The sequence below is a fragment of the Trachurus trachurus genome, assembly GCF_905171665.1.
Source record: "Trachurus trachurus genome assembly, chromosome: 9".
NCBI classification, from domain to species: Eukaryota; Metazoa; Chordata; class Actinopteri; order Carangiformes; family Carangidae; genus Trachurus; species Trachurus trachurus.
In genome coordinates, this window is record NC_139895.1 from 31,656,922 (window position 1) to 31,683,308 (window position 26,387).

A 26,387-nucleotide genomic window follows, 5' to 3' on the forward strand; every position below is an offset into this window, starting at 1 on the left:
ATGTCCCCTCTGACCCCGAGATACACAACTTGCACAACAATCAGTAAAATGCCATTAAGTAAATCCTGGGTGAAGACATGAAAAAAATTAGTCTACAGTCATGAGAATAACCTGTTGTGATGCTTGAAATGGGTATACGAAAGTCTTAGCTTTACAAAAGCAGTGGAATATACTGTATGAATAAAAGCTAATAGATACGTGTGGAAAACAAGTTAAAATGAAATTTTGTGAAATTGCTTTTTGAGCATAAATGTTATCTGTCATTCTATTTTCACCAAATGTCTCAAATGTAAAATAAAAGAAGCTAAATATTGACTTAACATTACATTTCAAACTTCATGAGATATGTGTAGCCCTAAATGAGAAATTAGCTTTTTTTCTCCAAACCAAATATCAACTAAACAGACAAAAAACACAACATTTACAATATTTAACCTATATAATGTACCCTATATATGTCACTGTGGTGCTGTTTGAGAGGTAAAAAAAAAAAAAAAAATGGTTTGAGAGCTCAGCAGGTCTGGAGCTGGAGCTGTGGCCCTGCTGTCTGAGCAGGCTGAAGTCTCAACTCTCTCTTCTTTTTTCAATATCTTCCTCATCAAATGAGTCAGAACTTTCAGCCTCTGAAGCACTGTCATCCTCCTCACTGCTTCTCTCTCTCCTAACGATTCTGCGGATTCGAAGCGCTTCACAGCTGTTCTTTTGATTGACAGGTCGTCAAGGGCGGCGTAAAATGACCGAAATATAAACAAAAACATATCGAGACGGCCGCGCAAACGAGCCGGCATTTGTGCCGACTTTGAGGATTAATGCAACCAAGTATCCACACATCTAATTAAAAATGTGGCGTTTATAACAAGAAAACGGCTTGAAAGCATTCCCAGTGCAGACAGGTAGGCCTACCTCTGCTGTGTGTGTGACTGCGGGGAGAGCGGAGGGCAGTACCAATGGGCATGTGGGGGAGAGAGGGGGGGGCGACTTAGTGAGTAATGTTGTAACATATTATATTATTACTTTTTAATAGGTATTGCTTTGCATTTAAATTAACGTGGGGTTATTTTTTGTATTAAGAAATAATAGTACCAACTAGTTATAAAAATAGTGAAAGTTACACTTTTTTTCTTTCCCATTTGTGGCGCTGGCGCCCCCTGGATGGACGGCGCCCTTAGCATTTGCCTATACGGCCTATGCCACGGGCCGGCCCTGCTGGGTAGTTGATTTGCAGGTTTTTTTCATTGTGTATTAGGCCAGGGAAATGATCAATTATCCTTGTGGTTTGCGCAACGGAACGTGCGGACCTTTAATGAATGAATGAATGAATGTTTCTTTTTTGCTGTAAGTTGTGTGCGTAATGCGTAAAAGTGCATTAGTGGGACCGAGGGTTTAAATGGGGAAGTGACGTGGTGAGAGGGGAGGAGAATGAGAGACACGGTCGGCGTTTGGACGGCTGGCGTGGCGGCAATTCCAAAGCGGCATAGTGGATTATTTTTCCTTTTGGACACTGCACGGCCGGGCCGTTTTCAGCCAAGCGGGACGAGGGAGAGGACTGGCGTGGTCACCTGGCGGAGCCGCGGCGTCTCTCCCGTGTGGACAGTAGGACAAACAAACTCTCTCTCACTCACCCTCACCACGCGCCAACACACACACACACACACACACACACACACACACACACACACACACACACACACGGACAGTGACAGTGGGAGGGGGGGGGCTTTCTGTTGATCTGTGTGTAATTGTTTATTATATACACACACCCTAACCACCGCTCGGAGTAACGCACATTTCCTTATGGAAATTAAAGGGACAGTATGGGACTTTATTGGCTTTTTATTGACAAAAATCAAATATCGCTTTCATAAATACGTATTTCACTGAAGTGGAATCGCGCCCGCATACAAACGAGCGCTTTCTCGTACCTTAGAATGAGATGTTACAAGTCGTTACAAACATACAGGGGGGGGGTTCACCGAACCTTCTCTGCCATGTTGAATCGCCATGTTTTACGTTCAGTGTCACCGTGGCTGTAAGTAACCTCAAACTCGGGCCGCCGGAGCTTCTCGGCTCGGGGAGAAAGTTTTCCAGCCAGCGCCTGTTAAAACTGTCACCACCGTGTAGCTAGTGTGAGGAAGGACGGAGGCACTGGTGTTGCCTTCAGGTGCAGTCAGACACCTGAATGACGCCGTGAGTGACGCCGTCGGCAAACCAACTGGATGTTATTTTACTCGACGAGAGAAAGCCGGTAAAACGTGGGTCAGGTAAACAATACGACATCACCATGACAACATATTGTCACGCCTGTATTGTTTTGCCTCGTGCTGGCGGACCGTTTGTTTACATAGAGGCTTGTTTATCCTGATACATGCAGCGTGTGTTGTTTTTCTGACTTCTGCCCGAGTTTACGTAAACGCAACAGCAAGAATACGTGCCGACATGCAACCGCACCGCTAGATGGGGGTAAATCTCACATACTGTCCCTTTAAAGCCTTGTCGGAATGGCGGGACGAAACTGTCGGAATGGCAGGACGTTTACATGTCGGAATGGTGGTATGTCTGAGTGGTGACATGTCTGAATAGTAGAATGTCGGAGTGGCAGCATGTCGGAATGGCAGCATGTAACCGACACGTCCAGTTGATAGGTGCGCACGTAATATGACACGATTGTACCGGCATAGTGTGTGTGTTTCTGTGAGAAAGAGAGAGACTGAGAGAGTTCAGTCCTTACAGGATGTGCAGCGCACCACCTGGTGGGTCTTGCAACAGTGCTCACCACATTTGCTGCAGGTGGAGGTTGTTCTTGCTTTTTTGGGCCCTGGGCAGATTTTGCAGGTACCCCTCTTCCCATTCCCCTCTCTTTCCTCCATCTCCTGTGGGGGATCAGGAGCCCGGAGCTCTCTCACGAGTGATGCAGCGGCCTGTGTGCGGGGAAGGCGGCCTCACCTCTGCACCGCAGGAGAGATGAGGGCCGTTCCTTGCTCCTCTAGGAACAATCTCCTCCTGTAGCTCCTTCTCTCATTCCAGCTGGGATCCACTGCTGTGTAGATCACGAATGCATTGTAGGCTAAGATGTCGAGGAGATTGAAGAAGACCGTCTGGGGCCACCTGTTTGTTTTGCGCCGACAGCTGTATGTGCCGATAACCTGAGCAAATATGAAAGAAAAAAAAAACCCAAAACAGATTACATAATGACAAAAAGAATATTTTGCTCTAAAGCAATTAATCATAATGCTGATATTACAAACACAATTTTATAATAGCATAACATAACATTTCCTATAACAAGTACATTATTATTATTATTATTATGCATATTAGATTGTTACCTTATCTAGGTTATCCACACCGCCCTTGCGCTTGTTATAGAACGCGATGATCTCTGGCTTCCTCTTCTCCCCGGTGGTCACCTCTGCCTCCCGGTGCCTGCTACTTATCATGATGACGTTCTTCCCTCTTTTTGGGACATAGCTGACCGCTGTGATGTTTTTTGAGAAGGCGAAGGTGGAGGGAGAGGGCTTCCCGGCCCCTGTGCTGCACCAGCTTTGGGGGGAGCTCGGCTCAGTTTTTTCGGATGGTCCCCACCAACGCGATCTTCTGCTGGAGCAACTCCTCGGCGAGTGGGACAGATGTAAAAAAGTTATCGCGGGTGACGGTCACCCCCTGCAGCCCCTCCGTCTGCTGCAACACCACCCATCTGCCTTGGCCCTACTCCGCCGCCTCGCCAGTTTTGCCCGTGTAAATCTGGCACCTCCAGGCATAAGAGGTATGGGCATCCGCCATGATCCACACCTTGATGCCGTACTTTGACGGCTTATTCGGCATGTACAGTCATGATTCTCACATGGGACAGTATTCTCACACTGTACTTTTTTATAATTTTTTTTATTTTATTAGGGCGACACACACGCTTGCACGTGCGCACGCACACACACACACACACACACACACACACACACACACACACACACACACACACACACACACACACTGTTACTGTTATAGCCCTGCAATCAAAAGATGTGATTATAATGGAAGTCTATGGACAAAAATGCCTGCTAAGGGATTTTTTTTTAAAAACTGAAACTACAAAAAAAACTAATAATGCATAAAAAATCAGTTTTGTTACTAATCTTTGACATAATCCAAGGGTCTCGTACCACGTAAAAAATCTCCCACCTCCGATCACTTTTTATATTGAAAATCAGCAATTTTCTGTCATTTTTTTCAAAAATCTGGCGCACGCTCTATATAATTGCCCATAAAAATATTAAAAGCTAAAGAAAAAAATATAAAGTGTAGTATTTTTGGAAAGAACAGAAGTTGACTAAAAGATCTGTAAAAAAAAATCTGAAAAAAATATTTATTTGATATATTTTTAGAGCACTTGTTTTGAGTGGACAAAAAAGGCCTTAAAGGGATATTAAGTTTAAGCCATGGTCCAACGCACCGTAACACCGAGTTACTCGAGAGATAAAGTCTGCTAACCGCTAGCTTCTCCAGTTGTAGCAACGTTAGCAATGACCGCACCGTAACAAACAGCGCAGTATACGGATCCACTATCCACCGATCAAAAAGCCACCTACAGCCACAAATATTGCTCAGAACAGCACAAAACATCATCAACAGTACAAACAGGGTCCCAGCACATAATACAAGGCATCAAACATCTGTTAGCTTTGCCTGGTTTCTATTGAAGAGACGAAAACAACTCACCCACTCTGCTCCAGTTATACGCTATGCAGCAGCTTTCCGTGTCCAGCACAGAGTCCAGGCACTGACCACACACACCGAGGCCGACTGGCAGCATAAACATCTGGTTTCAGTGGCCACCGACAGGCATTGACCACCAGACTGACCACTTGATTCCCCCATATCCTATCTGTGATGTCTGCTTGTACAGGTAGTCAGCTGGCATGGAGGCGATTACCGAGTGAAGTAGAGTCCTGCGCTCAAGGACGAATGTGTGTGTATTACTCCATATAATGCAGCCAAAGTTCCTATGTATCTTGCCTATCAGTTTATAAAAGTTATTATCGAGTGTTCACAGGGAAATGAACAGAGAGAATCACGTAAACAAGCGTGAGATTAGACGCGACGTCACACGCGGGACCGACGCCGTTCTTTGCCCGGAAGAGACTGTCTAATTTAGTGAAGGAGACATCACGGACACGGCTGAGTCTATGGAGTTTGAGAACAACAACGACTGGTTTCATTTTGATGGGCGCCGCGCTACTATCAGTTTGAGACCGAGTTTACTGAAGACAAGCTGAAGGAAATGGAGGAGTAAAGTGAAAGAGGAACAGCTGCGGTGGAGGCTATGTGCTGGAAATGGAGGATAAAATTGAGCTGGTGGAGTCTAAATGGTGGACTTGGGGGAATCAATGGTCAGTGTGGTGGTCACTGCCTGTCGGTGGCCACTGAAACCAGATGTTTATGCTGCCAGTCGGCCTCGGTGTGTGTTGTCAGTGCCTGGACTCTGTGCTGGACACGGAAAGTTGCTGCATAGCGTATAACTGGAGGAGAGTGGGTGAGTTGTTTTCGTCTCTTTTCAATAGAAACCAGGCAAAGCTAACAGATGTTTGATGCCTCGTATTATGGGCTGGGACCCTGTTTGTACTGTTGATGACGTTTGGTGCTGTTCTGAGCATTATTTGTGGCTGTAAGTGGCTTTTTGATCGGTGGATAGTGGATCCGTATACTGCGCTGTTTGTTACGGTGCGGTCATTGCTAAAGTTGCTACAACTGGAGAAGCTAGCGGTTAACAGACTTAATCTCTCGAGGGGGGGTCTAAACTCAATGTTACGGTGCGTTGGACCATGGCTTAAATTTACGCCGGAATATCCCTTTAACCTGTTCACGCAGGCCCCCTAGTGGTTGGGACGCCGGCGTCCCAAATCAATAACACACGAACGGCGTCCTTAATATAACGAAAAGTAGGCACGCTGTAATGAAAACTCCACCACAGACCTTTTAAGGACACTTTCAGCAACAGGTAGAAAAAAAAATGAAGTTTCTAGGTGCTACGGTTTTTTCACAGTCACTGAAAATGTCTCAAACAATATCAGACTACGGCAGCCCGCAAGTGACGTCACGTCAACAACGAAAGTGATTTTAACATATATGTACCATCTGTACACCTCTTCTTTCACCACCAAAAAATCGTTTTCTGTCATATAAACAAAAGCAAAGCACTAAAATGCAGTTTTTACCCCATCAAAGGTTTAAACCAGCCTGCTCACTCAACAAAAACAAACCCGGAAGTCATTTTCGAGTGCCGAAAAAGACGGACAATAATCAATAACAGACCCACTAAAACACTGAATAAAATTACAAGCTTACCCTTTTTTAAAAGCTGAACATGTGCTCGAAAATAATCCATTGATTGATTTTATCCATCGTGACCAGATATTCCACGGCGTTTTACGTAACTCCGCAGTTCTAATACTACTCGCATTCTCCGGCAGACTGCGCACCCGCTTTGCGCGTCTCTCGTCGCCTGTCAATCAAAGTCACGGGGGTGAAAACTTTTTGGTCCAATAGCAGAGACTCTAAGGTGTGACCTGATATATAATGATCCCTGATTGGGCAAAGCTTAAGCCTGCACCCAGCTGGTTCATGTGGTTCCCTCTCCCCCTAGTGTCAACATGTAAGCAATACAAGTCGACACAAAAAGTGTGTTTTTACTGCCCCAAGTTTAATTAAAAATAATAATAAAAGACAAAATGAACTATTTCAAATGTCCTTGTTAATTTAAGCCATCACTGATGGTTGTGGGATGTTTACTTCTGGAGTTTTAAAGGAAAATAACAATATAATACAGGCGAAAATAGGTAAATTCATGTTTGGATGGGTTTTGGACACTAAATATTCATCCCCAGAAATAAAATTTTCAAATGGCATTTTACTTATGTAACTGGTGTTCCTAAAACCCATCAAGTGTGTGATTGGCCCCAATAGGTTATCTGTTGGAAAAAAAAAAAATCTCACTAAAATCTTGCAGTGTGCATTTTAGCCAAATTGGACAATTTTGGACAGGTTTTGCACACTGTACATCGCCAAGGGACACTGTTTGGAAAAACTCTATAGTGCCTCAGTAGTTTTACATATCAACCTAAAATTTGGTACACATGTGGACAGGGAGTGTGTGAACCATATATGTAAAATTCAACCTGTTTTATAATTAGGATTTTGATATATCACCTTTTCACCAAAAATTTCAAACTCGTTTTTTTTTTTTCAAAAAAAAAATAGCAATTCCAGAAGCCCATTTTTTTATGGAATGACTCAATTCAATATTTTATACATATAGATGTAAAGGGACAAATGTTGTCTTTCATTTAAGCCATAAACCATAGTTGTGGGATTAGTACTTCTGTGGCTATTAAGCTTTAACCCTTAGAACTCAGAGCATTCTATGTGCTTTTTTACATTACTATGTTAAAATGTATATACAGGGGGTATAAGAATGTGCAGGACAGAGTGTCTTATATCATTTTTTTCAGTACAACCTATGCAATCTGATGATATAATTATTTTTTCATTTTCACCCATTATATAAACACACCTAAGGAAAAAGTACTCAAAATTTTTAAAATCGATTTGATTTTTTTTTATTTAACATTCTATCACATACACAGAAACAGAGATCAAACATTTTTGAAAGCTTGAAATTGTAAAAAAAATTATACTGACAATAAAAACTTGAACAAATATATTATAACACTGTCTAAAAACCATAAAAAACATAAATAACTCATTCAATTTCCAGGCGGAATTTTATGTCAAGGCATGCCATTCTACCAAAGTCTCTCAAAAATCTGCCCATGCTTGCCACTGAAAAAAAAATTAAAAGCTCCTGTTCAGGACAGACAAAGGGGGTGTCACATTCAAATGTTATTAAATTAAAATGTTATATTTTAAACCAACTGTATACACAAACCTGAGACAGAAAATCTGAAATATTTGAAATCCTTTTTTTCATTTAAAGTGCTCTCACAAACATAAACACAGAGATCAAACATTCTTAAGGGCTTGAAAATACTTATTCTGACAACAGGAAACATGGAGAACTGTATTACAAACAATATCAAGACACAACTTCATGCCAGCCTATGCATGCCACTCAGCAAAACAGTTCCTGTCTAGCAATAGAGAGAGGCGAGTGTCACAAGACTGACGCTTCCAGGGAGTGGTGTTGCACATCACTCTTTGTGTACACTACTGTCTCCCACTATGGACCTGTGTCCCACTGTGGACCTGTGTCCCATTATGGCCCTGTTGGAGCTGTTGAACTCGGCAGCACATGCAGCTGGAGCATGGCTGCTTTATCTTTTTACAGGAATACCTGTCTTTTTCAACTCCACCAGTTGTTTTCACCAGTTCCACGATGTCCTTGTGGGCCAGTCTCCATTGGTTCCTGGTGGCTGCAAGCTCTAAATGCATCATGCCTTGGTCCCAGTTGCAGCCCTGCAGTTACATAAACATAATTTTATGAATTAGTATTACTGTACAACATGCATAGTACAATCAAGAACATGAACAACTATAGACACCCATATTTTGTTATCAATTTACTGTGCGAAAAATATCACCATCATTTTCATTTCACCACAGAGATAAATATCACAATATGCATTCAAAAATATGATTAATTTAGGCTCCAAATCGTGTTTTAGTTTGCAATTTACTGCAGAGATAAACATTACAAGCACAAGCACAAGCACACGCACACACACACGGGTTCTGTGTTGCCCTGTCCCTCCTTCACATTTGGGGGCTCAATGCGCCCACAGCTGACCATAAGCTGGCCCTAAACTGGCCACTGGCTCTATATAATTGTATTGACACGAGGAAAAACATTTACATTCATGGCTTTCTATGATCAAATTCCGAGAGACCATACGAGGTTCAAAACAAAAACAAACTTACGTTAGATGAGAGGCAGCGGGTGGCTGCCGTGGCTGCTCGTCTCCTCCGCCGTCGTCACGTCAGCGTCTCCGGTCGGAGGACGAGTCGACTCCTCGCCCGCAGATGGCGACTCTCTTTCTGCTCATTCTCATCTTCTTCCAGCCCAAATTAGTACACACACGCCTGATGTATATTCATAGTCCGATGTTGATCCATGGTTCAAATCCATTCATACCGTTCAATCCTGTCGTTTTTTTCGTTTTCCCCATTTGCCGCTCTCTTTTCCTCTAATGATTTTCCGCGGGTCCTCTTGCTATTGTTTCGTATTTTCGCGGGTCAAAATTACGTCGTCAATAACAATAACGTCAAATACGTCACAGTTCAAAGTTCACTTGGCTCAAACCATTGTTTTTATGAACAAAAATAAAATAAAAACGATCTACTTTGCGAGTACGGGCGAGTGTCGCTACTTCCGGTTTAAAAAAAATGTGCAATATAAAAATAATCATAACTTTGACTCAACATCACATAAAAAGACAAAAAAAATGCATTTTGTAAAGCCTGAAGATGTTACCTATAAACACACACCCCCATGATGTCAATATAATGAGTTGTGTGGTTTTCCCACGGCAATTTATCAAGGGTGCGCTACCGGCACGGATCCGTGCCGCCTGAGTTCTAAGGGTTAATTGCAGTGATACAAAAACAGGCGGAAATTGCCAAAAATGGCCTCTGCATGAAGAGGTTAAGGGTAAATTTGTAACTTTTTTGAAAGGGTACCAGCGGGTTAAGGCTGCAAGACATCCGTCGACCGCAGCTGGTCGCAAGCGGTGGCAAGCCAAAGCTGTCGAGGACGTGCATGCAGCGTCATTTGACGTCACATCCACAGGACAGCGCGGGAAACTCGGCCCCAGAGTTGCAGCACATTTTGCAGCGCACAGCCTGTTGAAGGCAACGGAGAGATACGCAAGTGGCCTCATTCTTTTTGGTTTTGAACGCTTCATCACGCATTAGCAGTAAAAACCTTAAAAAGCATGTGTATTTCTTCATAAATCCTGCCTCAAGTTCCTTTAATAGTAGCCTTATCTATATTTTACGGGTGCTATGCTTAAGTTTCTCACAAGCAGCACAGACTCCAGCCAGTGCAGGCACAGGCACAGATGAGCCATTTGCACACAACCACGTGTGCACAGCAAGCATCAGAAGTTAGCTCAGACCCTAAACTTTAGCAACAGTCTCTGCTCCACCAAATGATCCAGCAGACTGGCCTCCAGTCTTAACAGACTGTATGCGGACTGAGTTAGTGCGCAGAGGTCCATTCAAGCCAGGAGTGGATTTTTCTTACCCCAAAGACAAGTCCAGAAGAGGGTTCCATCTAGGATTATTACAGAGACGGCTGTCAAATGGTGAAAAGATTATCAGGAGCTGGCTTTCATACTCAGCGGAAAAACAATGCTGTGTATTGTTTTTGCTGTAAGCTCTTTTCCACAAAAAAACACAACATAATAGGAGAAGGTGTTAATGACTGGTCAAATATCAACGCCATTCTGAAGCAGCATGAGGGTAGTCCAGACCACACAAGCAATATGATTAAGTGGAGAACTTGATCTGCGCTTAAGTCGTGGAAAAACACTTGACCACATAGAAATGACAGCTTTGGAGGCTGAAAGAAAGAGATGGCGAGATGTCCTTACACGCCTCATAAGTATCACTCTGGTTGAAAGAAACCTAGCATCCAGAGGTTCATCAGATAAGCTCTTCCAACCAGATAATGGAAACTTTCTAAAAGAGGTTGAATTATTAGCTAAATTTGACCCTGTTTTGGAAAATCATGTCAGCAGAACTAAAGACACGGAGACACATGCTCATTACCTTAGCAAGGACAGAATGAGCTGATACAGCTTGTGAGTGACCGGATTCTCACAACTATTGTGACTCAAGTAAGAGACTCAAAATACTTCAATCAATCAATCAAGTTTATTTCTAAAGCACATTTAAAAACAACCCAAGTTGACCAAACAGTTAAAAATGCAGGCATAATACAAAGAATTGCGAGAAGTGATAAAACAAAACAAAAGCAGCAACCAATAAAAGATAGAGAAAATACAACAAAAATCAAGGGGACTTAAAAGCTAAAGTAAAAAGGTGAGTTTTTAGTTTGGATTTAAGAGTCAATGGAGGGGGCAAGTCGAGAGGGGGATGCTGTTCCAGAGTCTGGGGGCAGCAACTGCAAAGGTGCGGACACCCCTGAGTTTGTGATGGGACCGTGGAACTGTTAAAAGCTCTTGGTCAGCCGACCTGAGGGGTCTGGGAGGGTAAGGGGTTAAAAGTTCTGACAGGTAGCAGGGGGCTGCTCCATTCAGGGCTTTGTATACAAATGAAAGAAGTTTAAAATCAACGCAGTATTTGACTGGTAGCCAGTGGAGAGAGGCTAGCAGTGTTGGGAAAGTTCACTTTCTACATTAACTAGTTTAAAGTTCAGTTCACAAATTTTAAAATGAACTACTTCAGTTCATAGTTAATAATTCAAAATTTTGAACTAAGTTCACGGTTCCAAAACTGAACTAGTTCATAGTTCTTTTTTTTTTCAATATGTTGCTACAAGCTATTATTTTTCAAAATTATTGCCTCAGTCCATATCGAACCACAGACAGCTATTATTTTAGCAGTTTTAAGCAGTATTAGTTATACTCAGTTAGAACGTGACAAATACCAGAGTCCAATGTGTGTACGTTTAGCCTATTTGTGAACACACACGCATGCACACACACACACACACACACACAGCTGAGGGGCAGAAGCGCTTGTCGACCGCGTGGAGAAATAAGCGTCTGATGTGAACAGGAGGGCCGCGGCTCGCGCACGATTTCCGTGTATTTTCGTGGCGCATCCGGTGTGGCCCCGGCGTGGCCCCCGTTTATCTTTTACCAAAGACGGTTTATAAAATAAATAGAGTAACTTTGCTTTTACTAACCAACTGGGTCAGTATTCCTCCACACAGACAGGCTCCGCGACGCTCTGTATCACTCTGCTGATCCAAACAGCTGATAGGTGTTGCCAGATTGGCTGGTTTTTCCGCTACATATTAACACCTGTTTACAGTGTGTTTTAGCTGATTTTTGCCTGGAAGGTTCTATGGACATCTGGCACACTCCTGAACAAAGTCATACTTTGAGAGAGCGCCGTTCACAAACGCCAGTATGAACGCGTTCACAATAACGTTCATCAAGTGGAAATACAGTACGTTCAGTTCACGTTCGCCCAAAATATGAACGAGTTCATGAACGATCGTTCATTGAACGCATTCAGGCACAACACTGGAGGCTAGGACAGGGGTGATGTGGTGCCTCTTTCGAGTCCCTGTCAGGAGTCTGGCTGCAGCGTTTTGGATTAATTGTAGACGGGAGAGATTGATTCCAGTGTAGAGTTGCAGTAGTCCAAGGTGGGTGTTAATGAATGCATGGATGACTTTTTCTAGGTCTGTGAAGGTGAGGAATGGTTTGATTTTTGAAATGGTGTATTGACCTGTTTATCAAATTTTAGTGCTGAATCAAAAGTGACACCGAGGTTCTTGATGTGGGGTTTGATGAGAGTGGACAGGTTGCAGAGACTGTTGGAAATCAGGTTGATGTTGTCAGGGGGGCCAAAGAGAATGATTTTGGATTTAGCTTTGTTTAGTTGAATGAAGTTTTCTGCCATCCAGGACTTTATTTCATTGATGCAGTTGCAGATGTTGGTGATTTTGGAGAACATGCCAGCTTCCTGAATCTCACTAGAAATGCTTGACTGTATCTATCAATGAATTGACTGTGGTTTTGGACATAAATGTGACAAGGGATCCTCTACCTTTTGCCCCAGACTGATGCAATTGCTTGCTCTGCTCAATGCATCTGCTCAGATCCTCTTTCAGGATGACATCATATTTTCAAGGAGAAGAATGATCTCTAAGAGAGTGGTATCTTCAAGAGTGTATGCTGCCTAATTCCCTTGGTGCCTGTATAAGCCCCCTCTTGCCTATTATCTTATACATCCACTATACGCTCCAGAACCTGCCGCCTCTTTCTGACTTTCCGTGAGCAGACATCTGGTTGCCAGCAAGCAAACTCCTAATGTCAGCTTTGCAAGCCTGTAGCATGTAGGCTTCTGCACAATCCTTGTGTGCCTTACTGCCATTATGCTCTTCTATGCGCTGCCCATAATGCTTCCAATCTGTCATTCCTGTAATGAATTGACTTTTCGCAGTGTACTTGGCAAATGCCATGCAAACAAAGCAAAACAGTGCGTGGCATTCCTCACTGTATGAAAGCCACTTTCGATTGGTGCCATCCTCGCAGCGGAGAACTCTCTGCCATTTGGGGTTACTTGTTGATTGTTGAGGGTGATGGTTAAAAAATAGCTGAAGGGTGTCTGGGTTGGGATGGGTGAAATAATCAATGGGTGGGCTTGGGGTCTCTGGTGAGAGAGATGATGTACTGTAACTGGGCACAAACCTGGACATGAGAAGTAGAGAAATAATATGGAATAAGTTTGAACACCCCTAATATGTATGCAGATGTTTTATTGTAACAGTAGTTAATCAGTGTTTTATTAGTTTTAACCAGGGGTGCCCAAATTCTTCTCAGTGGCTCGGGGTGGAGGGTCACGGGCAGAGGTGGCAAGTAACGAAGTACAAATACATGGGTGCAGATCCCGGGGGGGACGGGGGGGACATGTCCCCCCCAATTTCTGAAAAACATGAATTGTCCCCCCCAATAAAAATACCCCAAACTATTCAAAATTGAACAAATGTATTTTCAGACTTCACATTCTTCACATCTAAAAAGAAATGATTGAAATGGTGGAACAAATAATGTTTGACAAAAATATTTCTGACTCCACATTCCATCTCTGGTCTCCTCCACTACGATGCAAATGAACGGGTAGTTTCTTACACAGACGCTGATGACATCAGCAGGCTTTAAAAAAAAAACGACCCCCTCAATCTTAGGGCTTCATATTTGATTTTCATTCATATCAATGAATCATGTATAAAGTTCCATACACTGGGAGAAAATGAAGATGGTGAGAAGAATTGGGGATCTGGGAGGGTCGGTGGGGGGCGAAAGATAAGAATGTGAGTAGACATTACATGTCCGAGACCCTTTAAATTATAATTTACTAATATAACAGCAGTGATATGTGCTGTTGGTTGTTTAGGACTGTGCAGTACGTTTTGAATGATATGCCGAGACTCTGCGGAGTTGTGATTTATGGCGGCATGGTATGAATTGCATATGGGCAAAAAAAAAAACCAAAAAACACTTTTGTGTCCCCCCCAATCCTGGCATCGGATCTGCACCCCTGTACAAATACTTCGTTACTGTACTTAAGTAGATTTTTCAGGTATCTGTACTTTACTTGAGTATTTATTTTTCTGACGACTTTTTACTTTTACTCCCTACATTTATACGCAAAAATATGTACTTTCTACTCCTTACATTGTAAAAACAGGCTCGTTACTTTTTTTTTTTGACACGACGTAAAAGCACCGGTAAAAGATGTGACGAACTAGAGAGGGAAAGAGGGAGGAGGGAGGGGGGTGGTAGAGAGAGAACAGGGTTACCAACTTGTACTGTAGCAGCGACATGGAGGCAGCAGCATGGAGGAAGGAAGCGATGGTGGTCGGACTATCTGACGGGGGGGCGGGGGGTTTGAACACTGTACAATCAGCGCATTTACCGTTTACGAGGGGCAAAAGCAACCTGTCCATGTGCCCGTGTCTGTGTGTACGTGCGCGCGCGTGCGTGTGTGCGCGCGTACTTGTACGTGGGTGCACGCGCACGCGAGAGAGACGGCAGGTGGACTGACTGACAGAGGTGAGAGGTGATGAAACGCTGTCTAAAAATTATTCTTATTATTATTTTGTGAGAGTCTGTGGCGGCCCAAACGTTGGGAAACACTGCCTCTGGTCAGTTCAGTCTTGATTATTCTGTCTGAACTTTTTTTGTTTAACAAAATTATCAAATTATGTAGGTTTCATTAACGGCAAAAATTCATTTTTACTTTTTACTTTTACTTTGAAAGTACATTTCAGAGCCTGTACTTTCTTACTTTTACTTGAGTAAAGGAGTTGAATCAGTACTTCTACTTTTACCAGAGTAATTTTTTACACATGTATCTGTACTTCTACTTAAGTACAGAATATGAGTACTTTTGCCACCTCTGGTCACGGGCCAAAATTAGACATTCATATTGCGGTGCATTAAATTAAATATGCCTATGATATAATTGTGCAAAATAAACAGTCATACAAAGTAATTTGGAAAATCAACACTGCTGTTTATTGAAAGCAGAAAAATAATAGTACAGGCCTGTGCCTTCAACAACATGCCTCTATGAGACCAAAATATTATACTCTCCACTGCCTTTCCGGCTTAGCATGCAAACATGACAAAGCAATTCACAACAATTCAAGGAAAGGGAGACACTCAAAGGAGAGGTGTTGATTAAAATCATAGTTAAATTTACCCCTAAGATGAACCATCTACCATTCTGGACATGAAAACCAGCAAAGTAGTATGCTGTTCAAAATACTTGCCTTCAACTTCTCAAAATACTGGCAACCAAGCAGCTGGGCCAGATCAAGCAGGGCCGAATAGTTGGTATGATGGGCGATTTCCAGCCAATATAGGCATTTGAAACCGCCTATTACAGCCTCATGTTCCAGGGACACCAATGGATCAAAGGCAGCAACAACAGTGTTGCCTGGAATGGATATGTTAAAATTTTTAAACATTTAAAAACAACTGCTTTACAAAAATAACAATAATATAATATAATAATTATACATGTAAATCATAGGCTACCTTTCATTAGCTCAACATGCCGTTTCAAGGCCTCTCTGTGTGTCTCGGATGCTGCGTGTCTGTCCAGCTTGTCCTTCCTGTATGACACACATGGGGCCTCAATGAATGGCCGTGTCTGGGTACCCCTCTTCGCAGATTTTTTGTCAGTCCGGCAGATCCTACAGAACATTCCTGAAATATAAAATATTTATGTAATATATATATATATATATCAATAGAAAAAGACGGCCGCCGCACACTGATAAGACTCTGCTGATATACTTTATTAATGAACAACGCGTTTCGCTTTCAGCGTCGTCAGGTTCCTGGAACCTGACGACGCTGAAAGCGAAACGCGTTGTTCATTAATAAAGTATATCAGCAGAGTCTTATCAGTGTGCGGTGGCCGTCTTTTTCTATTGATTTTACGCACTCCTGCTACCCACCTGCACCTGAGGAACTGTGGCTGTGCAGGGAGATTTGCTTTTCTTCAGTATATATATATATATTATATAATTATAATCTAGTCAAGTGACAAGTGATCGGGATTTGGATGTATAGATTACAAGAGCCTTGAATTGAGAAGAGAAAAAAAGTAGAAGAAGAGGAAAACACCCACAAGCGCGAGAGCACCTGATTGGGTTGTGGTTGTGAATTGTACTGTGCAGTCCAGAGCGGCGGCAGCGCGACCTGTCCATGTGCCTGCGTTTGTGTGTGTGTGTGACTGTGCACCAGCACGCTAGAGAGAGACGGGCCACCACAGACTCGTTAATTAATGCAAGTTGGTTGATAAGTTTCGTTTTTACCACCACTAACATGCATGCACGCTTCTCTCGCTCTCTCTCTCTCTCTGTGAGTGAGTGAGTGAGTGAACACAGCGAAGGAGCGCTATGCGGAGATGAATTAACGGAACGATATTGCGTTGATGAAAAAAAAAAAAGCAGAGTCAATTTGTGGCTTGGTCTTGATTCTGTGGCGCTGCACCACATTGGTCTACGTATGGGAAACAATAGGTGTGTGTTTGAGTAAAATGGTCGTTTGTGTTTCATTCTATAAACTACTGATAACAATTTCCCCCCAAAATTACAACTGGTCAAAATAACAAAAAAAAATTTTGCAGTGTTTTCAGACCTCAAATAATGCAAAGAGAACAAGTTGATATTCATTTTTAAACAGACCACTAATGTTTTAATTTAGGAAGAGTTCAGATTAATATTGATGGAAATTTCAATTTTAATCCTGCAGCAGCAGGGATTGATTATTTACTGATGCATAATAGTTCTAAGATTTTCTATTAAAGTAAAGTCAGTAATGACATTTTTTGTGTTCTCTTTGTATTTGAAAAAGTATCAAAAAACATGTTGGTACCAATACCAGTACCAACATGTTGGTATCGTGACAACACTAATAACGTTATATAGCATAATGTGACCATACTTTATCATACACTCATACTGTCTTGTACTTCTTCTTGAATTTCTTCTCAAAATGCATCAGATTAATGCTTTCAAATATGAAATATTCAAATTTTTCTTCCAGGGGGAGCATGCCCCCGGACCCCCCTAGAGGGGTCGTATCCTTCTCACCTTTTTCACCCATGACCTGTTTTCATGTCTGGTTATAGTCAGACGTGTCCTTCTGATTTTTCATCTGAGACACTGTTTCTCATACACAAATACATAGGCCTATAAGAGAGAAAAGAAGAAAAAAAACCCGCCAAGTTTAAAAACACACCGGCAGCAGCGCACACTGATCTGCAGCTACTGAGACTGTTATTATTCTGTCACCTGAGTTAACGAGGTGCACGTGTGTTTGGAGCTGACGAGAGAATAAAAAGTGAGACAACGCGGCCCTGAGGAGGAACTGAGCTGTAATGGAAAATGACCTAAACCGAGTCCAGTAGAGCTGTAACTGTGTAGTGGAAAGGCGTTCAAAGTAATGGTAACTATCGTCCTGCTTTACATTGTTTTAACACAGGTAAAAGGGAAAAAAAAGATTTTCTGGGATAAAGGGGCAGATTACATAAGATTATTCTTCTTTATGCTCCCTTTTGTTGAGATTTGGGAGGTTTTTGTTTTTATTGTAGCTTATTAGTGACACACTTTGTTGTCACTTTGTAGCTGCTCCACAGAGCGCACATGGCTAATTAATATGCACGTGCTGACCATATATGGTTTCTTGGATCCAGTTTGATTTATCAAAGAGAAATTGCAGAGAGTTGTGCACGCACAGTTAAATAGATCTGAAAAAGGTGTAAATATTTTGGGTGTCTTTTCGCCGTAGGCCTAAGCAAAACATTTAGTAGCAGCAGTTTTACACTGCTTACTTACAGTTTTGATAAATGAGGCCCCAGGCCCTAAGCCCAGAGCCCAGACGCTCACAGCTGCAGCTTCTCCGCGGCTCATCCGCGGCGCTGTCCATGGTGCTGAAGGTGACAGGTTAACTTGACAAACAAACTGCAGCATAGTTCTTTGTTTATCATGTGTGTCAGTTTTGTTAGCGACTTGATAGTTGAGTTGTTGAGATTAAGAACATCACTCCTTCGTCAAACCGGTGATAGGCATGCTGAAAAGAAAAAAAAGAGAGAGACACGCCTGGGTATCGCAGCTGTAAAAAAAAAAAAAAAAAGATGACGTGTCGGACTATCGATACCAAAAAGTGTAGGAATAGCGGCATGTCTAGATAGAGGGATGTCGTAATAGCGGGATGTCTAAATAGAGACATGTCGGAATAGCGGGATGTCTGAATAGCGGGCGGACCCCCTTGGGGGTCTGCACCCCAATCTGGGTCCCATCCAGATGTGCGGTGTTTTTCAGTCTTCCCTCCACCTGCCGTCCCATCCTCTCTCTCCACACCTTGTTCCGCCCTCTCACCATCGTTCTCCGACTCCGAGGTTGATGTAGCAGGTGTTTTTTTTAAGAAAGATGTAATTGATCCCTGTTTGGGATCATCTGCCTTCCTCTTTGACATGTCAACTGAAATTTGTCATGCAATGATGCTCTTTGGCGCGGTTGCCACTCTTCGCGCTTTTTGATTTAGCATCATATCTCTCGTACGCGATGGGGTGGGGGGGGGGGGGGGTTGGGGAGGGTTTCACGTCAGACAGTGCATTTCTCAGTTTACACTTAGAGATTCAACAGGCTGAAAGCCTGCTCACAGACGTACAGCGGGGAAAATAAGTATTGAACGCGTCAACATTTTTCTCAGAAAACATATTTCTAATAGAGCTATTGACATTAAATTTTCACCAGATGTCGGCATCAACCCAAGTAATGCACACATACAAAGAAATCCAAACATTAATGTCCATAAATTAAGTTATGTGTAATAAAGTGAAAGGACACAGGGAATAAGTATTGAACACGTGAAGAAAAGGAGGGGCAAAAAGGTATGGAAAGCCAAGAAAGCAGCTGGAGTTTGTCAGTATTTAGAATGTAATCCTGTCTCCTATCAGTGCAAAGTAATATCTGCTGGTTTAGTCCTGATTGATGCCTTTTAAAAAGGTTTCTCACCACCAAGGTGTCCGACAATAAGAATTGCATGGTGGGCAATGGCAAAGAGCTGTCTAAGAGCTGTCTAAAGACCTACGCAACCAAAGATTTCAGACAGAAGAGTCAAAACAATAATCAGAAGGGTTCCCTAACTGTCCAGGACACTGGTGGAGAGCTTCAGACAGACCTGGAATCAGCAGGTACAGTTGTTTCAAAGAAAACAATAAGTAATGCACTCAACCATCATGGCCTCCATGTCTTGCATAGTGTGTGTGCATGGAGGCCATGATGGTTGAGTGCATTACTTATTGTTTTCTTTGAAACAACTGTACCTGCTGATTCCAGGTCTGTCTGAAGCTCTCCACCAGTGTCCTGGACAGTTAGGGAACCCTTCTGATTATTGTTTTGACTCTTCTGTCTGAAATCTTTGGTTGCGTAGGTCTTTAGACAGCTCTTAGACAGCTCTTTGCCATTGCCCACCATGCAATTCTTATTGTCTGACACCTTGGTGGTGAGAAACCTTTTTAAAAGGCATCAATCAGGACTAAACCAGCAGATATTACTTTGCACTGATAGGAGACAGGAATACATTCTAAATACTGACAAACTCCAGCTGCTTTCTTGGCTTTCCATACCTTTTTGCCCCTCCTTTTCTTCATGTGTTTAATACTTATTCCCTGTGTCATTTCACTTTATTACACATAACTTAATTTATGGACATGAATGTTCAGATTTCTTTGTATGTGTGCATTACTTGGGTTGATGCCGACATCTGGTGAAAATTTCATGTCAATAGCTCTATTAGAAATATGTTTTCTGAGAAAAATGTTGACGCGTTCAATACTTATTTTCCCCGCTGTATGTGCTTCCAAAGAGGGACAGCATCACCTGTGCATGTTTGCGGATCTTGGCATACCTGTGTGCAGGAACACGTCTGTAAAAGTCCTGTAAGGTAAGCTCTCTGAACTTGCTATGGAGGTCTGAATCAGCCTGAAGTTCCATTTGAAGCTCCTCACTGACTGCATCCACAGGTACAGAAAAGGGTTGCGCAAACAGCTCAAATGCTGTTGCATTTTCTTGAAAATCTTTGAAGCGATTGTCAAACTTCACCACAAGATTGCTGAGAATGTCAAGGTATTTTGGCTTGTCTTCCTCCATCAACCCAACTTCTCTGAGGCTTGGAAAATGTGCCAAATTTCCTGAATGTAGAGACACAAAGAAAAAAGGAACAATGTAAGATGCAAGAAATTAGTGCTCCATTTAATGACGCAGCCTAATTTTCACTGACACAACATATGGATGCATAGGTCACACAAATAACATGGTTGGGATCAATAACAAGCCTAATTCATTATTTTTTGTTCATTACAGTATTGAAATCAGACCTCACCTGTTGAGAGATGTCTGCTGAGCAAGAGTTTTTGCTTGAAGGCTCTGACGTGATCATACAGCTGACTGATTATCTGGTCCTTCCCCTGAAGCTGAAGATTCAGGATATTCAGTAGCTCTGTAACGTCCACGAGAAAACTTGAAACTTGAAAAGCCCCGATCTCCTCACGCAGTTCAAAAAAATGCCGTAAAAGTTTTCCTCTGCTCAGCCACCTGACCTCCTGGTGGTACAGCACATCTCCGTACTGTGCATCCATCTCATCCAGAAGAGCTTTGAACTGACGGTGTGAGAGCGCCTTTGAGGGAATATTATTCACGATGGCAACGACATCTTGCATCACGTTTTTTGGATTTGGCACACAATTGTTCTTGGTGTAAAATACAATGGTATTTTAACCACCGACCCACCAAACTCGCAGACTTTGTCTGACACAAGTTCAGTGAGACCTACTCTCTTACCGACCATAGCCGGGGCGGGCTCCGTCTGTCGTGATACCTGATTTTTACCTGTGATTACCCGTGATACCTGATTTTTTTTCCCACTTCAAGCTGTTCCTATCCATAACTCGCTGCACTGCCATAAAAATATCCGTGCCTTTTGTTGTCCCTTTCAGTGTTTCAAGGCCCGCGAGTTCCTGACACACTTCAAAGTCCTCATTCACTCCTCGCAGGAAGATTAACAGATGAGCTGAGTCCGATATATCGGTGCTTTCATCACATGCGATGGAGAAGGCAGCAAATCGACCTGCTCTCTGGACAATTTGGCCCCGAATGTCTTCGGCCATATCCTCAACACGGCAGGTGACCGTGTTCCATGACAAACTAATGTGGGAAAAAGCCTGCGTCTGATTTGGGCACACTGTGTCAGCAGCAACTGTCAGACATTTTTTCACAAAATCACCCAGAGCGAAAGGTCGTCCGCTTCGGACAATGAGGGAGCAAATACGATAACTTGCCCGAGTGGCATTCTCCTGTTCAGTTGAGGGCTGGAGAAGGGTGCGTTGTTGGGCAGTTAGCTTTGCTAACAGGTCTCCAGCCTTCACCTTTCTCTCCTCTCCGGTGTATTTTGAGAACTGATAGGAGTGCCGCGTTTCGTGGTGGCGACGAAGATTGTATTCTTTTAAAACACCGACTTTCTGGGGCGGTGCGTGGCGCAGTGGTTAAAGCGGCCGCCCCATGTAGAGGCTACAGTCCTCAACGCAGGCGTCCCCGGCTCGAATCCCGCGCTGGGCAGACCTTTCCTGCATGTCATTCCCCCTCTCTCTGCCTCCCCCTTTCCTGTCTATATCACTATGTGCTTTCAAATAAAGGTGAAAAAAGCCAAAAAATATACTTAAAAAAAACAAAAAAACACCGACTTTCTGCTTACAAATCAAACATACTGCCACGGAATCGATCTCTGTGAAAAAGTACTCATGTACCCAAGTTTTTTTAAAACTTCATCTTATCACAGTGCCACTGCCTCCCACGCTCCATCACAGCATCTTCTCACTCTTTTTAGTTGGTTGCTAACCGCCTCTTCTCACTCTGTGGTCACGGCCGGTCGGATTTGAGCTGACGGGAGCTCAACAGTGCCACCCTAACCCCAATGTAATACAATGTTAATTAGTGGTCAGGAGAAGAAGTGCAACAATAAATAAATATTAAAAGAGATATTCCGACTGCTGGCACATAATAATAGTAGAGTCAATATCACTATAAGGTGCCTTTGAGACTTCCCCATTTCCAAAAAAAAAAGCTGAGTTTTTCCATGTAACTTCATATTAATTGTATTAAGTAGATGTTATGCTATTAGAAATGCATGATGGTCAAGCTCCCACACTTTTTAGAAATAAACTGAAAGCAAACAAAGTATATGCAAACAGCGAAATATGTCCACCCTGTCATGGACACATTCAAAGTAGAATAAATACATTGTAATTACATAGTGATTATAAAATATACATTTTTAGAAAGCTTTTTAGTCCCTTTCTCAACACTATATTTTAGTTAATGGGAAAAGTATTTGGATATTAATGAAATTATGGCAAACTCTTTGTTTCTCTATAAAATCTGCGAGAATTGCACTTTCTTTTCTAAATAAAATCTAACAACAAAGATATCTGGTCAAACTTTCAAACAATTCTATTTGGCCCTCTTTTGTTTATAACAGAATCACACAAAAGGTTTCAATAACTTGTGAAAATAATTTGTTTATTTTAATAAAACATGAAAATGACGGGGTGGACAATGACAGGGTGGACATTGGGCATGACAGGGTGGACACTCATAAATGCAATAAATCTAAAAGAAATGATGTTAAAAAAAATGTCAGAGGTCTTTTTCCCATATAGGGGGAAACCAGTTGAACAATTGAATCTTCTTATATTTCTCAGTTTTAGTTTTCTCTTTTGCGAGCTGTTTTTTCAGTTTCCTCTTCGAACTCCTTCAAATGCTTTCCCCTTGACGCCTTTGCCTGAAACACAATTTGTAATAATATCACCAAAAAAGTCCATATTGTCCACTCTTACTATGTACAGTACAGCATGTACTGTTATAAAATGTATAGTAGTGTGTAAAATTATCAGCATAAGGCCAAAATTATGCACATGTCCTTCCTGTCATGAACCATGTCCACCCTGTCATGGGAGGTTTACAGTACTGTACTGACAGGGTGGACAGTGACAGGGTGGACATTTTAAACTAATTTTAACATTAAATGAGCACATGGTGGACCTTCAGTCAGCAACATGATTCAGTTAGCAAGCTGACTGTGTACTTTTTAACAAATATGTTTCAAATTTTTGAAAGGTATTTATATTAATTGATATTTCACTATGACAGAGTGGACATGTTAAGCTTGACAACATCCAACTGCACACATAATACGAGAACAAATGCGAAATATATGTGTAAATACTTACTTTGCAACTAGCCACTGTGTCAGGCTCCATTGAAGAAAGACAAAATGATGGTAGTAATGTCACTGAAAACATCATAGGGTTTCTTAAAGGGGCAGTTACCCCAAAATGACAGGGTGGACAGCGATTTCAGGGACGCACACAAAATGTTCAATATAATTATGAAAATAGAATATACATGATCAGACTTACTGTTTTTCTCAAATAGGCTGTTGTGGACAATAAAACCATGTAAAAAAAGTTTTAATTTAGTATCATTTAAGCACTTATTACACACGCTGTAGTTAGCAGAGCACTGTGTGGGACATGCCAAAATCACGTACATCCAATGCAAGAAAACGGTATAAAATACAGGGAACATATTTTAAGTGAATTATAATTATACCAATATGTGAGTAAATGTTTGGCCATTTATAATAAGACCTCAGAGTTTCATTATTCTGCTATATTTTCATGATGACTGAGTGATTCTGATGAGGACACCAAAGGCACTCCATAGTGATATTGACTCAGTAAAAGTATTAACAATTCGAGCATGGGCAACGGGCCAAAAATAATCGTTCGCGGGCAGCCCTGGTTTTAACTGTATAATGTGAAACGGGTCATTGTCTCCTTGTCTCTTATTTGATGTAATTTAATCTGAAAATTTCCATGAATAAAGTGTTAAAAAAAGAAAAAAGACAGGACAATAAACCATAAACACTGACTGAAAAAAAAATGTGAAGCATATTTGAACAAATTGGACAGTGGGCACGAAGAAAGTGTATTGATAGAAACACTTTAACTCTGGTGACCTGATTTGGGGGATGTAATTATAGGTCAAAAATTGTGAAAATAGCAGATCTACATGCTCAAACCACACCACATTGCAACATGTGAGTTTTAGGATTGTAGATCTGCAAATGTGTGGCATCCTTAATGAAAATATAAAATAGTGGTTAATAAAAGCAACTATTAATTAATCAGGATAGTATATTATTTTCCAAAACTTTAGATAACTACGTAGATTTGGTTGTAACACCACACACTATGCAGAGATCTATTATTTCAAGTAAAGTTCATAGACAACGGTTCTGAACATTTAGTGAATGAGTGTTTATCCATAACATGTTAGCTACCACGCACGATCTGATATCACCAAGTAAACAATAGCCCAGGACTAACCCTAATCCTAACCGGTTGGTTATAACAGCGCTCCTGGGCTGTTAATTACTTGGTGATATCAGATCATGCCAGCTACCACACACCTGCTATCAATCTCCTCCTCCTCCTCCTGTCAGGACCAGACGAACAGGACGGGACCCACAGAGCAGATCTGAGACGAACGGGTTCAATAGAAGGAGTTTATTACCAGGCAAAGAGTCGATACACGGGAAGTCAGTCCACAGGGCTACGGTACAAAAACCCGAGGCAGAGGCAGGTCGAGAAAACAGGCGAGGGTCAGATACCAAAAACAGGGAACACTGAATACTACTATGGAAAATCCACGAGGAACAGGGCCGGAACACTACAGTCACTGATGCAGACGAACTGACAAAGACACATGGGGAGAGAGGGGTATTCAAGCACAAGAGGGATGAGACACAGGTGCTGCCAATCAGTAATCAAGGGAGAACTAGACAGGAAATGAGGAATACATGCAGGGAGAGAAAATAAAAGACAAACAGGAAACACAAAACAACATGTCAAACTTTACGGGCCCTGACACCTCCTGTACCACCGTGGCAGTGGGAGCCTCACTTTCACTTTCCGCCTGCGACACCTGCTGAGAGGGCCTCTAATGTTTCTGTGGGCTGCAGCTGAGCTCTGTGGGCCGGTGCATGTCTCTCTCCCTGGGCTGCAGCAAAAAAAAAAAAAAACGGCAGCCACTGCCGGCCCATTATTGACCAGCCCACCGGGAAAATTCCCGGTACTCCCTATGGTCAATCCACCCCTGATGGTCAGTAGAGAGTTGGTCGGAAAGTTTGGTTATAATGCGGTCCTCCATTGTCCTCTGTTGGATCGTCTGCGTTGCTCCCTGTGTTCATGCCGTTTGTTTTTCTAGTAAGTCATAAATATCTTGTGTTACTTCACCATTTGTGTCTCCAACTGAGTCTGCCTTTGTTTCCTGTTCCTGCATCACTGACAGCCCATTGGGCTTTTTATCATGGCCCATCAAATATTGGTACAAAAGACTGAAACTTGTATGCACTGGCAAAAAAGGGTGACCAGCTCCCACTGACAATGGGAATGAATGTAATTTTGATGTAAGTTTTTGTGATACATGCTCTTTTTCTTTTCAGGTGTGATTTTCCAGACTAACAAAGATGGCTCCCTGCCACCCCATGTTCTGTACAAAATTAGACAGAACTCCAGCTTTACAGAGAAGACCAATGAAATCAGACGGGCCTACTGGCGTCCTGGGCCCAACACTGGAGGAAAATTCTACTTCCTGTATGGTTTTGTTTGGATCCAAGGTATGTGATTGAAAACCAATGGTTCCTAATAATGTGAGACTTTAGTGTGTGAGTTATCATTTCCATGGTAATGTATCCACAGGGAACCAGACAGTGATGTCAAGTTAACTGTTTAGCTTTCTTTCCCTAAAACAAAGATTTGTTTTTTTTTTTTGTTTTTTTTTAGGTAAATTGCCTAGTGAACACTGTGAAGTGGGTGCACTTGTGAAAATACACCTGCTTAGGTCAGAGCCAGGTCATATGTGACCTGTAAACTAGGCCCTTTATTTAAAGAGAACATATTATGGAAATATCACTTTTTGATGGCTCTACAACATATATTTGGGATTTGCACCAAACTAATTATTGCCCAAAGGGTTTCTTCACAAGGATTACTGCACCTTCTCCCATTGAATCCAAAGAAAAAAGGCGAGAACACAC

The 26,387-nt window shown here is 42.2% G+C and overlaps 1 protein-coding gene across 1 annotated transcript in view; it reads left to right on the forward strand.

Moving 5' to 3' along the window:
- The window catches only part of abca2 (ATP-binding cassette, sub-family A (ABC1), member 2), a gene marked incomplete at its 3' end in the record, with an annotated part of 98,757 nt that overhangs the window by 27,016 nt on the left and 45,354 nt on the right, over window positions 1-26,387 (forward strand). Inside the window, exon 7 of the mRNA XM_083979089.1 lies at window positions 25,794-25,967. Coding sequence (XP_083835215.1) covers window positions 25,794-25,967 — 174 coding nt within the window. The remainder of the gene's footprint in view (window positions 1-25,793; window positions 25,968-26,387) is intronic.